Source organism: Cololabis saira, chromosome 20 (genome assembly GCF_033807715.1).
Source record: "Cololabis saira isolate AMF1-May2022 chromosome 20, fColSai1.1, whole genome shotgun sequence".
NCBI lineage: Eukaryota > Metazoa > Chordata > Actinopteri > Beloniformes > Belonidae > Cololabis > Cololabis saira.
The window spans coordinates 15,998,704-16,018,607 of NC_084606.1; the positions used below are offsets into that span (position 1 = coordinate 15,998,704).

Here is a 19,904-nt window from a genome sequence, read left to right on the forward strand (position 1 = left end):
TAGGGTTGAGGCTCAGTCTTTTGTTTGGGTTGACCTTGGGAATTATAGAGAATGGTGATGTGGGTGGATGGTAATGAGTTGGTTTTGAATGCTTCAGATTTCTTTTGTGTGTACACCTCAAATTGAGCGAAACAATCTGCAGATGTCATCCTCTGTCAGCATCCCGTTCACACGCCCCGCAGGCTCCGCCCGGTTCAGCGGGGAGGGGAGACCGGTCCGCCCGCACGGACGGGTGCGCAGTCGGGAAAAGGTAACAACCAACTCTTCACAATAACTGCACAAAGGTCCTATATTCAACTTGGAAATTACTCCGTGAAAGTTTTTAACGTGTTGGTTTTGATTAAAACGTTGCAAATTCCCCTTCTAGAGTATTTTTGAGGGACAAAATACAGACTGCGAAGAGTATATTTTATTTTGAAAGCCACGACAGCGGAAGTTGTGATATCTCCAACTCTAACTTGACACAGGTGAGTCCAGGTGCTGCGTGATTACACACGAGAGGAGACACCGCGAGCCAGTCGTCTGGATCTAGCACTTTTTCTGTTTTCCCTCTAAAACATATCTCTATTTTTATTTTATTTTCTAAATCAAAGCCTACTGATAAACTATTAACTCAACTTGGATAATACATGATGAAAGAAACGGCTGCGGTGAGTTTTGCAAATAATTTAATCAAGAAATGTAATCAAATAAAAAAAAGGGTTAAGTGTTTGAAACATTTAACCCACTAGAGGTATTTATTTATTTATTTATTTAATGTAATTAATTTATTTATTTTACTTATTTAAACTCTTCATTTGATGTTAATTAGGTTGCTGTTGTGGAACCGACCGAACATGGAGGAGACGGGGCGCCAGCAGAAGCTGGATCCAGTGAAAGATCCCCCGTGAGTGTTTATAATTGAAGGTTTAATACTGGCTCTTAGGGGTGATGGCTGCTAAATATGTCCAAATGCTATCCTCCTTTCATTTTATTTTCATATAATTATATATTTAAGGACAATAAGAGAAATATTTTTTGTTTTTGTATTCTTGGCGTTTCCTTAGCATTTACTGACAGCTATTTTTAAGTAGACAAACCTTATATTATGTCAGCTGTTCAGTTGCCTTCTGCAGGGGTTCATGGGTGTAATCATGAACAAGCTCTAAAATGAAGAACACAAGGTCCAATGTTGCAAAGCTTGTGGAATATTCTGTAATATAAAGTCACAAGTGGAAGGCATCATATCTTGGAAAGGACGGGCACTGCAGGCTTTAGAAGCAAAAACGATAACAAACAAAAGCAAAAGGAAGGAAATGGAGAGGCCTCATTGCGCAATACGCATAATAGTTGCCTGCTATGAGCTCTATTTGGTATTTTATCATCACAAAGACTGTTTGTCTGTGTATCTTGTCTACTACAGAGTCTCGCAGTGCTGCAAAATATGCTAAAAAAGGCTTCCCGTACCCCTCTCCGGTATCATGTAAGTGATGGAAATGATCAGTATTTCTATAAAATGTCTATTCATTTTTTATTTATATCTTTTAAATATAACAAGTTTCAGGGCTAAAAAAGGAGGCAATATGAAGGTGGAGAAGCAGATGGTCAGGCTTCTTGTTAGGTTCATGGTATTCCAGATTTATGAAAATCCCACTCGGCTGTTGGAGAAATTAGTTTTTGAACGTCTTTCACTGTTTTTTGGGGGGGGTTTTTCTACATGCTTTCAAAGGAGAATGGTTTCTCTTCCTTTTAAGTCCCAAACCATCTGGCATTTCAGGTTGGGGCGTCTCACAGCAAACGGTTAATTTGCAGCTTGTTGAGAGTAAAAGGACATCCTGGAAATACTCCCTCGGGGACTGAAAACACTTCAGCAGTGCAAGAATGGCATTGCATGTGGTGAAACTGCAAAGACACTATAGATTTGATCATCTGGAAATGCTGGAAACTGTCTTCCCAAATCTAAAAATGCTCTTTTAATTGTGGGGGAAGGTCTTCATGTCCTGTAGTAGCATTAAAACACAACACTACATAAACTTCCTGCTGCATGATCCTGAAACGGTTTTACAAGCAGCTGTCTGATCATAATCCAGGCCTGTTAACCTGAAATCTAAACTATATAAACACTCATCAAAGCATTGCGTGCTCTTGTTCAGGCTGTCAGGGAAGGGATGGCTTCTTTCAACAAACTGCCAAACCACATTCTGCAGAACTCACGGCAGCAGCGCACGAGAGCGCGCCACTTGAAATGTTGTGCATGCAGTCCAGCGGTGTTATATTACAAACTCTCATTGTTGGACAGATGAACCTAAACTCTTATAGAGGGGGTTCCCAAACTTTTGGGCAGTGAAACTCCTGTATTGGTCAAGAACAGAGACCTTTGAAGAAGGTGGTTGTTTAAAGCTGTAAACTTGACCCTGGAACAGATGTTTCAATGGGATCGATTTTTTTAAAAGAGGATTTTATTAAATTCCATTTATTGTAAACATTTATTTTTGTTTTCAACAACTCCGTTGGCTTAAATCACCTGCACGTCAGTGAGCTATTTATTTACATGTAACACAGGGATCCAAAGTTTTCAGAAAATGGGGTTAAACAATTTGAATCAGATCTCCAAATACAAGAAATTTGAAATTTGAGGCCGTGAAAGTAACAAAGATATAATATGTGTAATAAGATTTAAGTTTGAGTTCAGCTTCCTTATGATGATCCATCTTCTCCTTTATTTATTTGTTGCTATCCTGCTCTCCATCAGACTCTCGTCTCATCATCCTCTGACTCCAGCAGCACTTTTGCTAATACATCTGAACTCCAACAGGTCAGAGACTTTCAGCTTTACACGTTAGAATCTGCGTTTACAGCATGTATTCAAATGCTCCGACAACATGAGTGTTCCGTGTTTAAATATAAAGTGAATTGAAAATCTATTTTTGTTCCTGAGAATCAAGACTAAATGCATGGTTCAAATGGAAAGTTATGTCAGAACTTTGTTGACATTTTTGTCCTGCCACATCTGATAGCAGACCCGGCATGAAAGGAGGATGCACATGAACGCACCGTGGTGCATTCATGTTATTAATATCACAGATTTCTGTCCACAGGACGGTGACTCGTCAGCTGCAGATGTGACAGACAGCCACCGCTACAGACAGGTGAGGCCCAATGTCTAAAAATAGATCCAAGCTTTAACTGAAGTGCTTATTCACAGTGACAGTGCAAGATGCAGATAATGATTTCATAACTTCAGACGTTTGTCATCAGAATAATTACCTTCCTCCCGATCTGACACAGGCTACTGCACACCTTTTCTGTTTTGAGTCTTTGATCTACCTAAAACATCCGCACCATCTTCACAATGTGGGCTTTTCTGTCTGTGCTCAGATGCTTTACTAGATCGGCCTATTTATAAGTCATAAACGTCATTTATAACGTTGTTGGCATGAAGTTACAAGCAGCGTGTCGACATTACAAGTTTACCGTCTTGAGTCCTGTGCTTGTAACTTGTTGAGCGTGAAACATTTTTGCCGCCCTACTGTTTGTCTTCAGAATGCAGTGCAGGAGCAGCTTCCTGTTGGCCCGCAGGTATAATTGCTCCATTGAGTAACATCTCTTACTCTTGTCTTGCTTTCCTTTCATCAGAACGGAGTCCCAGCAGGTGTGGTCACAACCAACCCTTTCTATGCAAATTACGTGGTATGTACACAGAGATGAGATGGATGTGATCTTTTAAATGTTCACATGTAGGAATGGGTGATATTTTACCGTTCACGATATACAGTCAAAAAAATTCCTCACGATAAGAATTTGTCATGTCGCGGTAAAAACGATAAATTCCCCTTGATGATGTTTTTGTGTAAAGCTGAAGGAAGGAAGGAAGGAAGGAAGGAAGGAAGGAAGGAAGGAAGGAAGGAAGGAAGGAAGGAAGGAAGGAAGGAAGGAAGGAAGGAAGGAAGGAAGGAAGGAAGGAAGGAAGGAAGGAAGGAAGGAAGGAAGGAAGGAAGGAAGGAAGGAAGGAAGGAAGGAAGGAAGGAAGGAAGGAAGGAAGGAAGGAAGGAAGGAAGGAAGGAAGGAAGGAAGGAAGGAAGGAAGGAAGGAAGGAAGGAAGGAAGGAAGGAAGGAAGGAAGGAAGGAAGGAAGGAAGGAAGGAAGGAAGGAAGGAAGGAAGGAAGGAAGGAAGGAAGGAAGGAAGGAAGGAGCAGGAGGAAGGAAGGGAAAAAAGAAGGAAGGAAGGGAAAAAAGAAGGAAGGAAGGAAAGAGCAGGAGGAAGGAAGGGAAAAAAGAAGGAAGGAAGGAAAGAGCAGGAGGAAGGAAGGAAGGAAAGAGCAGGAGGAAGGAAGGGAAAAAAGAAGGAAGGAAGGAAAGAGCAGGAGGAAGGAAGGGAAAAAAGAAGGAAGGAAGGAAAGAGCAGGAGGAAGGAAGGGAAAAAAGAAGGAAGGAAGGAAAGAGCAGGAGGAAGGAAGGGAAAAAAGAAAGAAAGATAAATTCCCATTGATGACAAACATGGCGGATCTGAGAACGAGATAGATTCATAGTTAAAAAGGTGCAGTTGAATTGGTATTTTTTTTATCGGGATAAATGCCAGAAATAATCGTGATACATTTTTTAGTCCATACCGCCCATCCCTATTCACGTGGAACATATTCTCAAGTACCTTGTGTTCTGCTCTCCAGGATCCCAGCAGCAAGAGTCACGACAAGGAGAACATTGGGGAGAAAACCTTAGAAGAAGCAAACCCTGATGCCATGTTTGCCACTCTTCCGAGCTCTCCCCTGGATCGTGACTCTAAAATGAACTCCGTGGAAAATGGGTCAAATCTTTTGGAATCTCTGAATATTTTTCAGACCAACAAACATAAAGACGACCTTTTCCAAACGCGTACTTCGGATCAGAGTATCGATGTAAGTTTTGCATCGCCAGACCTTTTGAGCACGAGCCCAGCTCAAACGCAGACCCGCTCCGATCTCTTCCGAGGTGACGTGGAGGATCTTTTCCACCCTGCTACAGAGGATTTATTCCGTGCTAATGGGGCGAACCCATCTGAGAACGGTCCCAGTACTCATGTGGACCCATTTAAGTCATCTTTAACCCAGGAGGGTGGTCGGTTCCAGTCTCCAAGAAACCCATTTTACTCCACCGGAGTCACAGATGCAGATTTGTTTCATTCAGATCCAGCTGATATCGATGAACTCTTCAAAATCAAGGAACGCAAACAAGATGCCCCCACTAAAGAGAAGGACCTCTTTGGAATGTCCTTCAAGGAAAATGTGGATATATTTGCATTTTCATCCACAAACGCAGTTGATCCCTTCCCAAGTCCACTTTCAAGAATTGTTTTCCCAGACGTCTCCAGTTTGGACGACCCATTTAGCCCCTCTCCCTCCAAACAACTCAACCCTCTTCAGGACATTTCCAACGGCATACCAGACATCTTTCAACCCTGCCCGTCAGAGGCCGGAGAGAGCGAGATGACTGCGTTCTCCACACCTGTAATCAGTAGTCCGTCACAAATGAAGGTGGACGCGGCAGCATCACCAGAACTACTGAGGAAAACGCTGAGGTCTCCCCCAGCCGTCCCACCCAAGCCTCTCCCCAGAACACAGGCCATCGTCCTGACCAGTCCTCACGGGAGCACGCGTGACATCCTTCAACCGACGCCTTTCAGTCAGGCCATGAGTCCGTCTCCCTCCTCCGACATGACTCACGTACGTACACGACAAGTCTTGAGTTCAGTTACGCTGTCGAACCCACGCAGTGGCGTCAATTCAGCCGAAGCTAAGGTATGGCAAGGTTACGAGTCACAGAACTGGACTAGAGTCTCAATCAACACGTCCAGCAAATATTCATCACAGAAGTCTGCTATGTAGCTTATCTGTAAATGCAGTCTCGCTCACTGCAAAAACTAGGAATATTTGTCTTATTTCTAGTTAAAATGTCTAATTTTTAGTCAAAAAATTTCATTACACTTAAAACAAGAGTCATCACCAGAAAAATAACTTGTTATTTGACCATTTTCACCTGTTTCAAGTAAATTTTCACTTGAAATAAGTAGAAAAATCTGCCAGTGGAACAAGATTTATCTTCTCATTACAAGCAAAACAATCTTCCACTGGCAGATTTTTCTACTTATTTTAAGTGAAAGTCTACTTGAAACAGGTGAAAATGGTTGTTTTTGAGTCTTGTCTTAAGTGTAATGAGATTTTTTTTTTACTAAAAATTAGACATTTTAACTAGAAATAAGATAAATATTCTTAAGATTTTGAGTTTTTGCAGTGTATAATAACTAGTGAAATCGATCATGTTGTTCTGATTTGCATTTGTAGTTATTCTATATGTATTAAGTATAGTATTCTGCATTTCGCAGCCACAATGTGTGTGAATTTAGGTGAGGTGAACTGTAGAAAAAATGTTTTATTATAATTTGATATAGGTCTTTTTTTCATTTTTTTGGTTCAAATGTTGAGACAGGTGGAAGCCTTAAAAAGAAAATCTATCAAGTTGTTAATGAGAAACAGGGGTGGGATTAAATAAGTTTTCTTCTTCCCACTCCCTTTCGAGTGTTGACGAATTCATTTGTATTTTGAACCTGCACCTGATAAACCTGACAAAAGGTATTTGTTTAATTTTATGTTGCACACAGGTCATTTATGTTATGTTTATTGCTCGAAATAAATTTGAATTGAAGTAATAGAATAATCAATACAAATATAGACACAGAGTAATTCCATAAATGTATTAAAAAAACAAACATTTACATTTTCCCCTGAAGCCAAGTTGTGGCGGCTGCCATACCTTGCCATACTGAATTGACGCCCCTGAACCCATGCCAACAAAACTTTGTTCCATGTGACAGGCGCAGGTTTTCAGACGCCCTCCACGGCCGCTTCCTCGAACGAGACCACCCAGACCAGGAAAACCTCCCAAGCAAAAGTCCCCAGAGCCAGAACTCTCGGTAAACCCACAACTCGGCTGACATTGATTTACTGTAGCTTATTTAAAGTCACAGTTACCCTCTGTATGTGTTTGACCACTCAAAAGATCTTCTGTCCTTTTGTTCAGCTGGAACTTGAACCAGACGTACCCAAAGCTTCCCCTAAAGTGGCATTTAGACCGCTGCCGATACCAGCAGTTCAGCGTAAACCAAAGAGCCCGGTATATAACTCATTAATCTGATTAATTGTTCTCCGCACATTAAATGTTGGCTGAAAAGTGCATATAGCTCTTAAACTACATGTTTGGAAACTAATTTCTTGTGTATGTCTTGTCTTTTTTTTTTTTTTTTTTTCCACAGAAAATTAAACCAGAGAATCCTGAGAACTACGTTGTCTTCGAGGACGTCCTGCTTATTGGACAGGTGCTTCACAACACACTGTGAATGAGCTCAGTAAATGTCAGGATCCACGTTAGGTTGGAATACATTTAGTCTGGATGCTAAACATCGAAGGAATTAAGAAACGATGGCAAAATGTATGTTGAATGTTTAGAGTATAAACTATCTAACGGTTTATTTTACTATTGAAAACAGGAAAGGTGTGTTGAGGACTGGCCTGAGGACAGTCCTGAGCTCAAACCTGAATTCAAACCAGTAAGATCATGATTATTATTTGAAACATGGATTATTTCATTAAATCAACCCTTCAGACTCGTAAACGGTCCAGCCAAGTGTTCTTATGTGGTGTCTTTTCAAAATGATCAAATTCATGCCTCCTTTTTTCTCTTTTCTCCAAGTCTGGAAAACTTAAACTAAGGAGAGAGTCGCTGAAGGTCAGAGAAATCTATTTTTATTCACTTATTTATTTTACAAGCATTGTTTTTTTTTCAAGTGGTGGTAGATTAAAGAAATTTTAACATTTAAAACTTCTTCACAGGCAAAGATGGATTCAGACGGAGGAAGTGGTGAGGACCAGGACGTGGCTGGGACTCCCAACAAGGTATTCCATTAATCCTCCACTGGCTGTTGTCTTGCGTTAGCGGAAACCTCATCCTAACTGTAAACATGCGTTACAGAGAAAGGAGAAGAAGTTCAAACTGCACCTGGTCCCCAGACGAGGCTCCAAGGTAAATCTGATCTTGATGTTTTTAATTCAATGTCATTTTTATTTTACTTTTTTTCTTTTTTGCATGGTTGTCATAACAAAAATTTCCACTTGTTAGGAGAAGTTTACTGATGACACGATGGAGAAGAAAAGCAGCAATCTCCCAACACGGAAATCACCAACGGTAACATTTGCATGCAAATAGTTGAAGGAGGTCCTTTAAGTTTTTTTCTAGGGTCGTTTCCATCAACATACGTGATGTCTTGAGTGACATTCATGCTGCCTCCGGGGACACGCCCGCTTCATGCACTGCAAACCACAAAAACATTCCCGGAGCGCAGTGCATGACGTTCTTGTGAAAACCATTCTTGCACAACAAACAGCCTGGAATCGCAGATATGCATCCGTCCTGTAATGTCTGGAAAAATATCAACTGCAATCATGACCCAGAAGAGGAAAATAAAACGGGAGACGAGCAGCTGCTGCATTACAACTGGAAATGTCTGTCCTTGCTCTGAAGGCTTCTGTTTTTTCAGGATTTTGTGGACACAAATGGGTCAATAGGAGTGGATGAGGATGAGGAGCAGTATGGGATGGACTACAAAGTAAGTGTGTTTTCTCCTTTAAAAAAAAAAAAAAATCATTACAGGCAGAATTAATGAGCCAGTTTTATACTTTTTTTTTTAAACAGAAGAAAGCTCTGAAAACCAGAGTCCACCAGTTGTTTCGAAGAGCATCCACAGCTTCTGTGTTTGAGGGAAAGCACGAATCCCAGGCAGGTTATATAATAAAAAAATATTGTATATATATATATATATATATATATATATATATATATATATATACTATATATATATATATATATATATATATATATATATATACTGTATATAATATATTTGTGCACATGTTCGACAAGGACTATGAAGTTTTACTCCGATCTTCAGTGTCATTTATGCCACCTGACGAAGATTATTTGCACTACTGATCATTTCCAACAGGAGAGAGGCACTCATAAGAAAAGTGGAGACAAGAATGCAATTCCACGTCGGCGGTCAGAGGTAAATACTCACGATCCGTGACCTCAAATCAATGACTACAAATAAAAGTGAGAGAAAATAGCTTTAATAGGGAAAAATTAGAGGAATGATCAGATTACATAACGGGTTATAAAGCAGTGTTTATCATTCATTTTATTTATTTATTCCCCCCTCAGGGGAATATGTTGGATGACAGCACTGCTGAAGAGGAAGAGGGATCCCACCTGGAAGAGGTAAGGCCCACATCTGCTGGCTTTCATCTTCACATTTTGACAACTACTGAAGCTATTTAGACATTTCTGGATATCTGAAAGTAGAAATGAGAAACCTCTGACACATTTATTATGGACGTTCTTCTTCCTCCAGAAGAAAAAGAAGAAGATGAGAATCAAGTTTGTGCCACACAGAGGATTTGCCATCTCTGTAGAAAAGGTGCTACACACTGCTTAAGACCTCTTTTCAGTATTTTGTAAATGCAACAAAAAAAGAGTCTTTTTGTGCATCTTGCTTTAATACTTGTTTCTGCAGACCAATGCTGAGCCAAAGGGAGCCCATGGATACACACCTCGCAAGAGCTCAAAGGTATGACGAGTTATGAATGAAGCAGGTTAGGCGATCTTTGTGCTCTTTGGTCACACATAGTTTGAAGTATGAGGATGTTTAAACAGTGTCACATGTTTTGAATGTTTGTTTTTTATTTTTGACTCCTCCTTTCTGTGCAGGACAAGTCAACAGATGAAGATTTTGGGTCGCATGCCTTTACACCTCGTGAGAAGCCCCAGGTAAAAGTTCACGGCGCATTTGACCAACACGAATCTATGGAGCCAAAAGTTTTGCTAATTTGAAAATAAAATTTGAACCTGGAATTTTGTTTTACAGTTTCAATTTTTTTTTTTTTTTTGGTATCAGATCTTTTTTTCAGTTTCAGAAATTTTTATTTCAGTTTCAAATCTTTTTTTCAGTTTCACATCTTTTTTTTTTCAGTTTCATTTTTTTTTTTCAGTTTCAGACTTTTGGCCCCGATGTGGCGTGGGGGGCGTGGCATCAACTGAGAGGGGCGTGGCATCATGAGTGACAGCAGAACAGAGAAGGCGGGGGACGTTCCTCAGTCATGTTGCCTTCAGGAAACGTAGGTTGCAGAAGTTATCAGTAGAAGTATGAATCAATACTGTATATACACCATATTCACGTGATTGGCAGTGGAAAAAACTGATACTAGTGACACATTTCTGTTTAAAAAGCTGTTTTAGACCGTACTTGGTAGTAGGTGTAAGTGGGAAATGTCAAACTTTAAAGTGTGGCTGTTGAACTGTACAGTCTGGCATAGTTTATTGCTTTTATACTGTGATTGGTGCCAAGTACGGTCTAAAACAGCTTTTTAAACAGAAATGTGTCACTAGTATCCGTTTTTTCCACTGCCAATCACGTGAATATAGTGTATATACAGTGTTGAATCATACTTATACTTATAACTTCTGCAACCTACGTTTCCTGAAGGCAACATGACTGAGGAACGTCCCCCGCCTTCTCTCTTATGCTGTCACTCATGATGCCACGCCCCTCACAGTTGATGCCACGCCCCCCACGCCACATCAGGGCCAAAAGTCTGAAACTGAAAAAAATAAATTGAAACTGAAAAAAAAAAGATGTGAAACTGAAAAAAAGATTTGAAACTGAAATAAAAAGTTCTGAAACTGAAAAAAAGATTTGAAACTGAGATAAAAAGTTCTGAAACTGAAAAAAAGATCTGATACCGAAAGAAAAAAAAATTGAAACTGGAAAGAATTTTCAGGTTCAAATTTTATTTTCAAATTAGCAAAACTTTTGGCCTTGATTTGGCTCCATAGAATCACGCCTGTGAAAAATCAGTCGAAATTACAGTTGGAAGAAAATGTTTTCAAGGATTTCTTTGACTCTTGCATATTCGTATCCTAAACACATTTGGATTCAGCTATTTTGAGTGGCGATGGCCTTCCTTAAAAATAAAGGCCTGAAAAGTGATAATGACACAGCCTCCTCTCTCCCAGTGTTCAGAAACCTGGGGAAGCATTTCTAGATCTAGGTGATCGTCAATACACAATAGGAAGTATGTTGTTGCACTCAGTGGGAGTGCTGGACCTGCAAGTGTTGCCTTGTCTTCACTGGACGAAAAGTACTGAACTAGAATAGTATTATTGGATGGAAACCACAAAGGCAGGAACTGACTGAATAAATATTCTATTACAAATGTCAACTGTGCGAAAGAGCAGCTGGATGAGTCTTAAAACATCTTGGATGATTATTTGTAAACATAAGAATAGAAGTTTGCTGGCAAAGGTGGTGGACATGGTGAAAATGGAAGATGTTGCACTCCCCCGACACCAAAACTTCCTCCAACTGTGAGGCACGGTGGGGTGACCATCATGGCTTGAGGAAGCGTTTCCTTTCCTCCTGTTGTGCAACTCATAGAAGCAGTTTAAGGACAGAAACACTGGAGCTTCTTGCTTCTAGAAGGAGGTTGTGTCTCTCATTTAGTTTAAATGCTACAAGATTGCTGATTAGCCCTCGTGTTGAGGAGTCGGCGCAGAAATCACAGAAATTCCAAAAGAGTTGACATGTGTTCGAGGATTTCCTTTTTTCTTTGAATGTAGGATTGTAAATCATGTTTGTATTCTTAGGATGTTTATTCTGATGATCTGAAAGAGATGAAAGGCCAGAGATACCACTCAGCAGGCAAGGTAGACTGTGTTTCTGCTTAATTACACAGAAATACACACGTTACTGTATTTAATATTGCTACTGTTGCTTTACAATATATTAATGTCAGCATATTTTTGAATAACTTGGTCAGGCGGCTTTCATGGATGACAAGCTGTTGCAGAAACCACACCATTACTCCCCTCGCCTGGATCAAGATGATGATGATGAAGATGCATATGGAATCCAAGACTGCAAACCTGTAATGTTTTTTTTCCTTCTCTTTTCTATTTTGAATATTTCAGTATTTCCTCTTTTCTTTACCATGTTAACCTTTTGCATTACAGAAGAAGCCAACAAAGACCAAACTGCGACATGTGGTCCGTCGAAGGTCAAAGGTAAATGCACATTTCTGTGAACAGGCTAGTTGGAAAAGCAAAGGAAATCAAGCTGCTTTTTGGCTTATTGTGTTATTATAACTGTAATATTTAGGAGAACATGCTGGAGGAGCCCAGCCTGCAGAGAAAAAAGAGCAGCCTCTCAGCAGAGGAGCTGGATGATGAAGACCTATGCAAGATGAAGAACTCAAAACTGGTAATTTATATTTATTTAAAAAAAAATCTGCTACAAGCATTTTGTAGCACTACTAGCTTAGCAAGAGTGGCGACCTTAGGTGATGCAACACAAAGATCACTTATCAAAATATTAGTTTAAAAGCAACAGTAAAACTGAAGAAAAAAAAATGAAAAACTGAAATAGTAATAAATCCAGTATTGTATCAAATGTTCAGTTTCTCAGCAGATGACCCGTCTCATCAGGTTTTGAAGAGAAATAAGAGCATCAAAGCAACTGACTGCTGCATGGCTGACAATAATAATCTGTTCCACCAGCAATACCTGAGCACTAAACATTAAAGAAACACATTTTCTAACGTAAAGCTCCTCCTCCTGTACAGCACAAACACAAGCCTGCCAACGGAGCGAGTGGGTTCAGTTACCACGTACCTCAGCAGGACTCGGGGGTACGTTTAAAGCACAAGAATGCCATCAACACCGGGTCATTATGTCCGTCATTAAGTTCCTGAGTTGTAGCTAACTACTGGAATTTCTGACAGGAGGAGTTGGATCAGGATGAAATGCTGAGAAAAGATTTGACGGATCCTGAAGAGGTGCAAGATGAAGAACTAGATGAACAAGACGTCTACAAGCTGGTATATTATCATCCACTCTCCACTCTCTCCTCTCGACTCTGCCACGATTTCACTGAGGGCTTGTCTTAAATGTTGTCTTCTTTTCAACAGAAGAAACTATTAAAACTGAAAGTCCTCAAAAAACTGAAGCCTAAAGTGAGTCTGTGCTCAGATCCTTTTTTTTCACCCCATTTATTGTTGTCAGATATATAAACACGTTTACTTATCCCTCACTTTCTCTGCAGAGCAAAGCCATGCATGCAGAGCGCGAGGACGCACCGGGAGCCACATCAAGTGACTATATGTCAGAAGCTGCTAGGGTGAGGATCTATGAAAGTTGTGGCTCCCTTCATGACATTTCTAGGGGAAAGATGAAACCCTTAATCCATAGACTCAAATGGCTTAGAACACAGTGACTGACCCTGTTTGAGCATTTAACTGACTTACAGGTTTCTCAGTCTTTAACATATCTTGCCTCATCAATGGCCACCAACACACACTTAGTTCAAGTTAACTATTTTCCACCGACTACAGTCCTGGTGGGGGAAACTAGCTTTGATGGAGCTGCAGAATAATGGACAACAAATTACTGAGAAAGCTGGCATCTGATTTCACCGTCAGAATGAACACTAGACAGGAGCATAACTCATCTTCCTGTAGTACTTAAGTACACTAATTGCTTGAGGCATTCAATCAAAGTGGAAAACTACAGAATGACTGATGCAAGGTACGTGTTGATGTCAGCTGAGGACTAATCATCTAAAACCATCAGTGTTGTTGTTGTTTTTCTCCTGTTTGCTTCGTTACTGGGCAAGACATGTTGCTCTGACATGAGGCCAGACCGGTTCAGCCGCATAGCGATCCAGCAGAGATACAAGCGTCGGCCGCGGAGCTTTACCAGCGCCGGGTTTTTAAGACTACCGTAATCTGTGGGAAGACTATAAAGTATGTTGTAAAGCAGGGGTGTCAAATGTGCGGCCCGAGAGAGGTTTTCATGCGGCCCGTGAGAAGTTTCCAACGCAAAAAAACGAAATGTTAATTTACTAAAAAGGAAGGCATAAATAATTGCCATGAATCGCAGCATATCAGATAATATATTTCTTCTACAAATCCATCGTTATTCCACAAATAGAGCAGTTTTCGACATCTTTTTCGTTTTCTAGAATGCATTTGCCGATTTTATTTCTTTGTAGACGGTTGTTTATTTTTATTAACTCACTACTATTATATATTTTCGCAGGAAAAATATCACTGCTAAAAAAGATGATAGAAGATATTTATTCTGAGAATTTCAGTTTTGAATACGAGGATAATGACAAAGTAAAACAGTTAAAAAAGAAGTGCTGACTTTTTCGGCACACTGGCATAAATATCCGCAATTTAAAAAAATAAATACACTTAATTGTACTGGAAAAATCTCTAAATCACAAAGAAACACTCTCGGATGTAATAAGAAAGATTTTGCTTTTAATTAAATTTCCTAGAAAAAAGAGAAATATAAAAAAAACATACTTGTTTCTGTTTATCTTTGTAAAATGATATTAAAAGTATCTTGCCTAATTTGAAAAAAAAAACGAGAAATTTCAAGAAAAGATCCTGAAGAAATATATTTTACATAATTAGAGTGTAAACAAAGTGCATATTTCCTTTAAAATGAACTAAACTGATATTGGATTAGATAACAATAGTAAAAAAAGAATTAGAGAAAACATTTTCGGCACTGTTTTTTTTATTTTGAGCGTGCGGCCCGCGAGAAAAAGATTGGTCAAATCCGGCCCGCCAAGCAAAATGAGTTTGACACCCCTGTTGTAAAGGCTTCCGGACGTGTTGAGCGGTTTGTCTTGGTCAACACCCTGCCTCTCTCATTCAGGCGGAGTGGAGGGCTGCCCAGATGGACGAGCAAGCTCTGGCCGGTCTGGAAGACGACGACGACGAAGGGGTCAGAGGTTCCCCTCATCATTTTTGTGGAATCTATGTAAACATGTTGCACTCGAGTCTGAAATCTTTCCCTTCTTCCCCCTGTAGGATACCGACAGTCTGATGGAGTGGTGGTACACAGTGGAGCGTGAGTCGCACTGTAAAATAAATAATAAAACACCTCACTACAGCCTCTTACTTTCCAGCAACCTTTTTATGTTTGCGTTTCAGAATGGGACGAGGTGCCGTCAGACGAAGAGGCTGCACTCATGAAGGAGGACGAGTCAAAGTATGCCTGTTTATCTCCTCACATGCCACCACTCATCACTCTAAGATCAGACTAGTGTGGGAAGATCTGGATAAGTCACCGCAATGTTTATCTGATAGCAGATAGGGACTTTAAATGACAGTTTGCCACAAGTCGATCACTGTGAGGACTGCAGCTTGTTACACTCTACAACGATCACGGGTTGCAAATCATTTAATTCCTAAACGTACTTGGTGCACAGACAACATATCAGATGATGAATCTGAGGTGTACTACTTGACAGTACTAGTTATTTTAATGACTGTTTTAGGGTACATCTTATGATCTTATTTTCAAAACATTTAATCTGCCACACTCAGTACGTTTACATTCACTAACAGAAACACAAAGTGGAATTGTTGCCTTAATCCGACCGATATAGAATATTTAAAAGCTATGTATCCGCCTTACCGGGCTGTAGTCGAACCTAACTGAAGCTCTTTAGATTGAGTTTTTAGTGCCAGATAATGCATCCTAATCAGAGTTATTCCAGCATGTATACACAACTTAGGATCACGGAGTCAAATGCACCTCTCAATAATCGATTGTCTTCTCGCGCATGTATACTCGGATTTCTCTGAACCTCCAGTTCAATTAGATTAACAGATAAAAGTTGTATAATAAATGATGTAGTTTGTGGTATCTCAAAGATTATAAGCAAGTAATTAACCATATTTTCAATGCGTCTGGTTTAAAGTGGAACCAGTTAATAACTGGTTCTTTTGATTTAGGATTTTGAAGGTTAAATACAAAAAATTGGAAAACTACCTTGGTTGCTTTTTTAAAGGGACTTTATTAGTGATCCCTTGAAATGTCGATTTCTACATGTAAATCAATTGAATTGCCCTTTTTTTTTTTCAATGGGTTTTTTGTGTTAACCATGACAGTTAGGTTGTTGTTTCTCATACTTGGTTTAACAAGCAAAGCGTTTGTTCGGCTCCCAGGTCGTTCACCATCCTGGCGGACAAGGTTAACCACGGCCTACGCGTCTTCAACAAAGTCTTCACGGAACGAGCCGAGGTGCTCTGGCAGTCCATCATCACGCTGCACACCATCGCCGAAGACATCAGTGACTTCCACCAGAAAGCCAAGATTGTCGGCATCACCGGCGGCACCACCACGGCGGTGGGGGGGGTCACCGCCATCGCAGGCCTGGCTCTGGCACCCTTCACGTTCGGTGCTTCCCTGGTCATTGCAGCTGTGGGTGTCGGCGTGGCAACAGCTGGAGGAATCACTTCAGCCTCCGCAGCCATTTCTGATAACGTCAACAACATGCACGACCGCAAGAAGGTAAGAGGAAACAAGAACAGTGCAATGGGCCGCTTGTTTCTAGACTTAAAGGGGACCTTTTATGAAAAACACGTTTTTTCTTCCTTTAACATATATAAAGTGGTCTCCCTTCAGCCAACTTAGAGAAGGAGGAAAGCAACCAAATTCTGCAGTGTCTGTACAGCCGCCCAGATGAGCCGTCCAGTGTGATGTGGCTTCTACGAGCAGTTCAGACTCTGCTCCCGTCGTTACGTAACGAAAATGCGATTTACATAGGTTGGCCTCCGATGCGTGAAACCACGACCAAATTTAACTCCGCCGGCCAGAGGTTCCACCATTTTTTCGTAGCGGTGTATCGCATCATTCAGGCAGCCAATCAGCACAGTGCCTCATCATCATAGCCTCCCCGCCCACTCAGAATCCCGCATAGATAATGAGGTTAGAGACTGGGAAGATAAAGACATGGCTCAGAGGCTGAATTTCTAATTTATTTAGCAAAAACAATCAAAAGCTTGTTTTTAAGACATTCAAGGCCTGTTTAAAATAGGTATTAGATGCCATAATAGGCCCCCTTTAACTCTGTAATCTGGTCTCTCTTAGGTGGAGGTTGTGCTCAAGGATTACGAGGATCACTTGCTGGACATCGCCAAGATCCTCCACTTCGTCAATCAGGGTTTGTACAAACTGCGTGGCCACCCTTTCCTCCGCTCCGGCACCCAGCATTACTCGGAGGACTGGGAGATCCGTAGGGCCGTCCAGATGATCAGCTTGGTGGACTCGCCGGTGAGTCGAGCCACGGAGCTGGCAGACGCTGCTGTGGCCTCGCTGCAACGGCTCTTCAAAGGCATGGACAAGTACTTCATAAAGGAGACCAGAGAGCTGAAGAAAAGCTGCAGGAAGGAGATTGTCAGTGAAATACGAGAGGTGGCGAATGTGCTCAATGACACCATAGTTGAACTCAATTCCATCAGGGAAGAGCTGCAGGATGCAACTGGAATTGTGTGAACAACGCTCATCATAACTGTTTGACTAAATATTCCAGATATCACCAGCGCCCTCTCCTGGCTGAATGAAGGCCAGGCGCTGATGCAGGTTTATTAGTTTAACACTTTCATTTTCAACCAACACATACAAAATGTTGAATTATATTGCAGTAGTTCTGCAAAACATTCAGTCTCTGTGAAGCTCCTGACCATTATTGTTCGACTGATAGAAAAGTTGCACCTCCTTTTGTCTTTGAAGCTGCACATTCTCATTTATGAGGATATATTAACACAGAGGGACTTACTTTTACACGCTGTTCAGGGGTTGTGATTCAGGATGAGGTTATAGTCACGGGTTTAGTTTGAAATACATAACACTCATTACACGTTTAAGTTGGAGCTTCCTGCTTGATGACAAAGATGTACAATCTAACGAATGTGGTTTTGAACGTGACAAAAGCTGAAGTTCGATCAACGCAGGTCTTTTTACCCATATGTATATTTACAGGAGCGTTTGAAAATGTGAAGCCACCTCATAGTTTACTTTTTTTGTTTTTTTTTTTTAAATAAGTGCAGTTTACTGATATGAAGCGAGTAAAACCTTATTTGGTAAAGGAGTCTTTTTAATCTTACAACAACCTACAGAGAAATAGAAACGGTCAGTTTAATCATGATCACTGACATAACTTGATGGTCCAACCTAAAGTCTGCCCACTTTCTTTAGGTGATCTTCAGCTGGTTCTCGTCGTCTTTTAAATGTAGCTTTTGCTGGTGACCTGTTGGCGTCACCATCTTAATGCTTTTGTGCTTTATCGGTACGTTTGTGCTCCTATGTGTATATTTGACCCATGCTTTATTAAATGAGTTGCTCAGTTTAAATGTGTTCAAACTGCATGTGAATGTACAGATAAGACTGTTTTTAATGTGTCCACCTTTGTAATGTATTTAACTTTAAAAAATGAACTTATTCTAACAATTAATCAGCTCACAGTTTGTGTATAATGATGCAACTTTCCTCCCTTAATCTTCTTGGATTTATTTTCATTTTACTTAATCTTTACATATTTAATTATTTAAATTTAGCCTTGTCATATTTTACGTCAATGCAACACTTAAACTGTGAATAAAGGCTCTGAAGTGATTTGTTTTTTTTCCCTTTTGGCTTTTTGGAAACTATGGATAGCAGGTCCTCTGAAGTGGAGGTCTGGCTTAACAGCGTTCCTCTGGAAGCTGCAGGAACTGATCTTGTTTCCCAGACTTGTATGGATGGTAGTTAGAAGAAGTGGGAATTTAGGTGAACACCCCCCGTCTCAACGTCTGAGACGTGCATCAAAATGGATTATTTTCACAGTTTAAGTCTTTGCTCTTTTAGGAATAAAATCTGGGTTTAAAGATTTTAAAATTTGCTGATCATTACATTGTTATTTACATTTTAAAGCATCTCAACTTTTTTGGAATAGGTGTTTTTATTTAATTGAGAAAAAACTGCTTTAATTGGGAAAAATATTAGGAATGATGAAGTTACATAATGGGTTATAAAGCAGTGTTTATCATTTATTTTATTTATCCCCGCCAGGGGAATATGTTGGATGACAGCACTGCTGAAGAGGGAGGGGGATCCCACCGGGAGGAGGTAATGCCTACATCTGCTTGCTTTCATCTTCACATTTTGTGAATAAAGGCTCTGAAGTGATTTGTTTTTCTTCCCTTTTGGGTGTGTTTGTGGTCAGGTGAACAAACTGGTTGTTTGAGTTTTGCTAAACAATGCGTGAAGGTGGCTGGAGGGGCATTACATAAGCAGTAATGGGTAACTTGAAGCTTATTTGAAACTTTAAACTTTAATTCATCCAACTGGGGGGAGGGACTTTGGAAAAAAATATATATATATTTTAAATTATGGCTAAAATTCAATTCCGATTAAAGTGCAAAGCTCCAGAGTTAGTCCATGGGCCAGACCAGATATCAGTACCACTCAAGGTGACAAAACTTTCTTATAATTTTTTGAAAATATGTCTGTAGATGATATTTTGGTATGATAACCCTTCCTGAGTGGCAGCTGTATCATAGTTATCAGCTCATGAAGTTACCCACCCCCTTCAGAAAATTACATTTTAGATGCTGGTGCATATCCTGGTTTAGACTCATGTACAGGATATCTGTCAATGTTTCACAATATTGTCTTTGCTTAAAAGGTCCCCTTTAAAATGATACCATTCATTAAAGCTAAGATGTGTGGGTATATTATACATTTCCTGAACCCTTATGGTCCTGTGAGTGTTTCAGTTTTTATATTTTGTGTCTGTTGTTCCTAGGTGACACAGGGCTAAAAGTATTCAGGTGAACATTGTGTAAAAATGTGTGTTTATAGTTTAAAGAGCTGCAGTGACCTCTATGTTGGTCAGAAAGATTAACCGCTTAGCTTGAATGAATGCTTAAAAGGTCCCTTTTAAAATGATACCAAAGACAATATTGTGAAACATTGACAGATATCCTGTACATGAGTCTAAACCAGGA

At 40.2% G+C, this 19,904-nt stretch overlaps 1 protein-coding gene across 1 annotated transcript; it reads left to right on the plus strand.

Moving 5' to 3' along the window:
* Positions 1 to 225: 225 nt before the first annotated feature.
* Positions 226 to 18,538, plus strand: si:cabz01007807.1 (uncharacterized). The gene is made up of 36 exons (XM_061710424.1): positions 226 to 250; positions 368 to 467; positions 812 to 886; positions 1,403 to 1,462; positions 2,732 to 2,794; positions 3,078 to 3,128; positions 3,616 to 3,669; positions 4,647 to 5,678; positions 6,827 to 6,925; positions 7,033 to 7,125; positions 7,265 to 7,327; positions 7,499 to 7,558; positions 7,702 to 7,737; positions 7,842 to 7,904; positions 7,981 to 8,031; positions 8,128 to 8,193; positions 8,546 to 8,614; positions 8,701 to 8,784; positions 9,011 to 9,070; positions 9,226 to 9,282; positions 9,416 to 9,481; positions 9,578 to 9,631; positions 9,772 to 9,831; positions 11,707 to 11,766; positions 11,880 to 11,987; positions 12,073 to 12,123; positions 12,218 to 12,319; positions 12,681 to 12,746; positions 12,840 to 12,935; positions 13,026 to 13,070; positions 13,160 to 13,234; positions 14,785 to 14,853; positions 14,940 to 14,979; positions 15,063 to 15,120; positions 16,083 to 16,428; positions 17,008 to 18,538. Exons 4-36 carry the CDS (start codon positions 1,424 to 1,426, stop codon positions 17,410 to 17,412), a joined length of 3,741 nt encoding a protein of 1,246 aa, XP_061566408.1. The 5' UTR covers positions 226 to 250; positions 368 to 467; positions 812 to 886; positions 1,403 to 1,423; the 3' UTR covers positions 17,413 to 18,538.
* The last annotated feature ends 1,366 nt before the right edge of the window (positions 18,539 to 19,904 follow it).

Excerpts from the sequence above, each read along its gene's own strand:
- si:cabz01007807.1 (XM_061710424.1), top strand. The coding sequence starts at position 1,424 with ATGCTAAAAAAGGCTTCCCGTACCCCTCTCCGGTATCAT. Across the intron at positions 14,854-14,939 it reads AAGACGACGACGACGAAGGG|GATACCGACAGTCTGATGGA; the intron begins GTCAGAGGTTCC and ends TTCCCCCTGTAG. Across the intron at positions 15,121-16,082 it reads ATGAAGGAGGACGAGTCAAA|GTCGTTCACCATCCTGGCGG; the intron begins GTATGCCTGTTT and ends TTCGGCTCCCAG.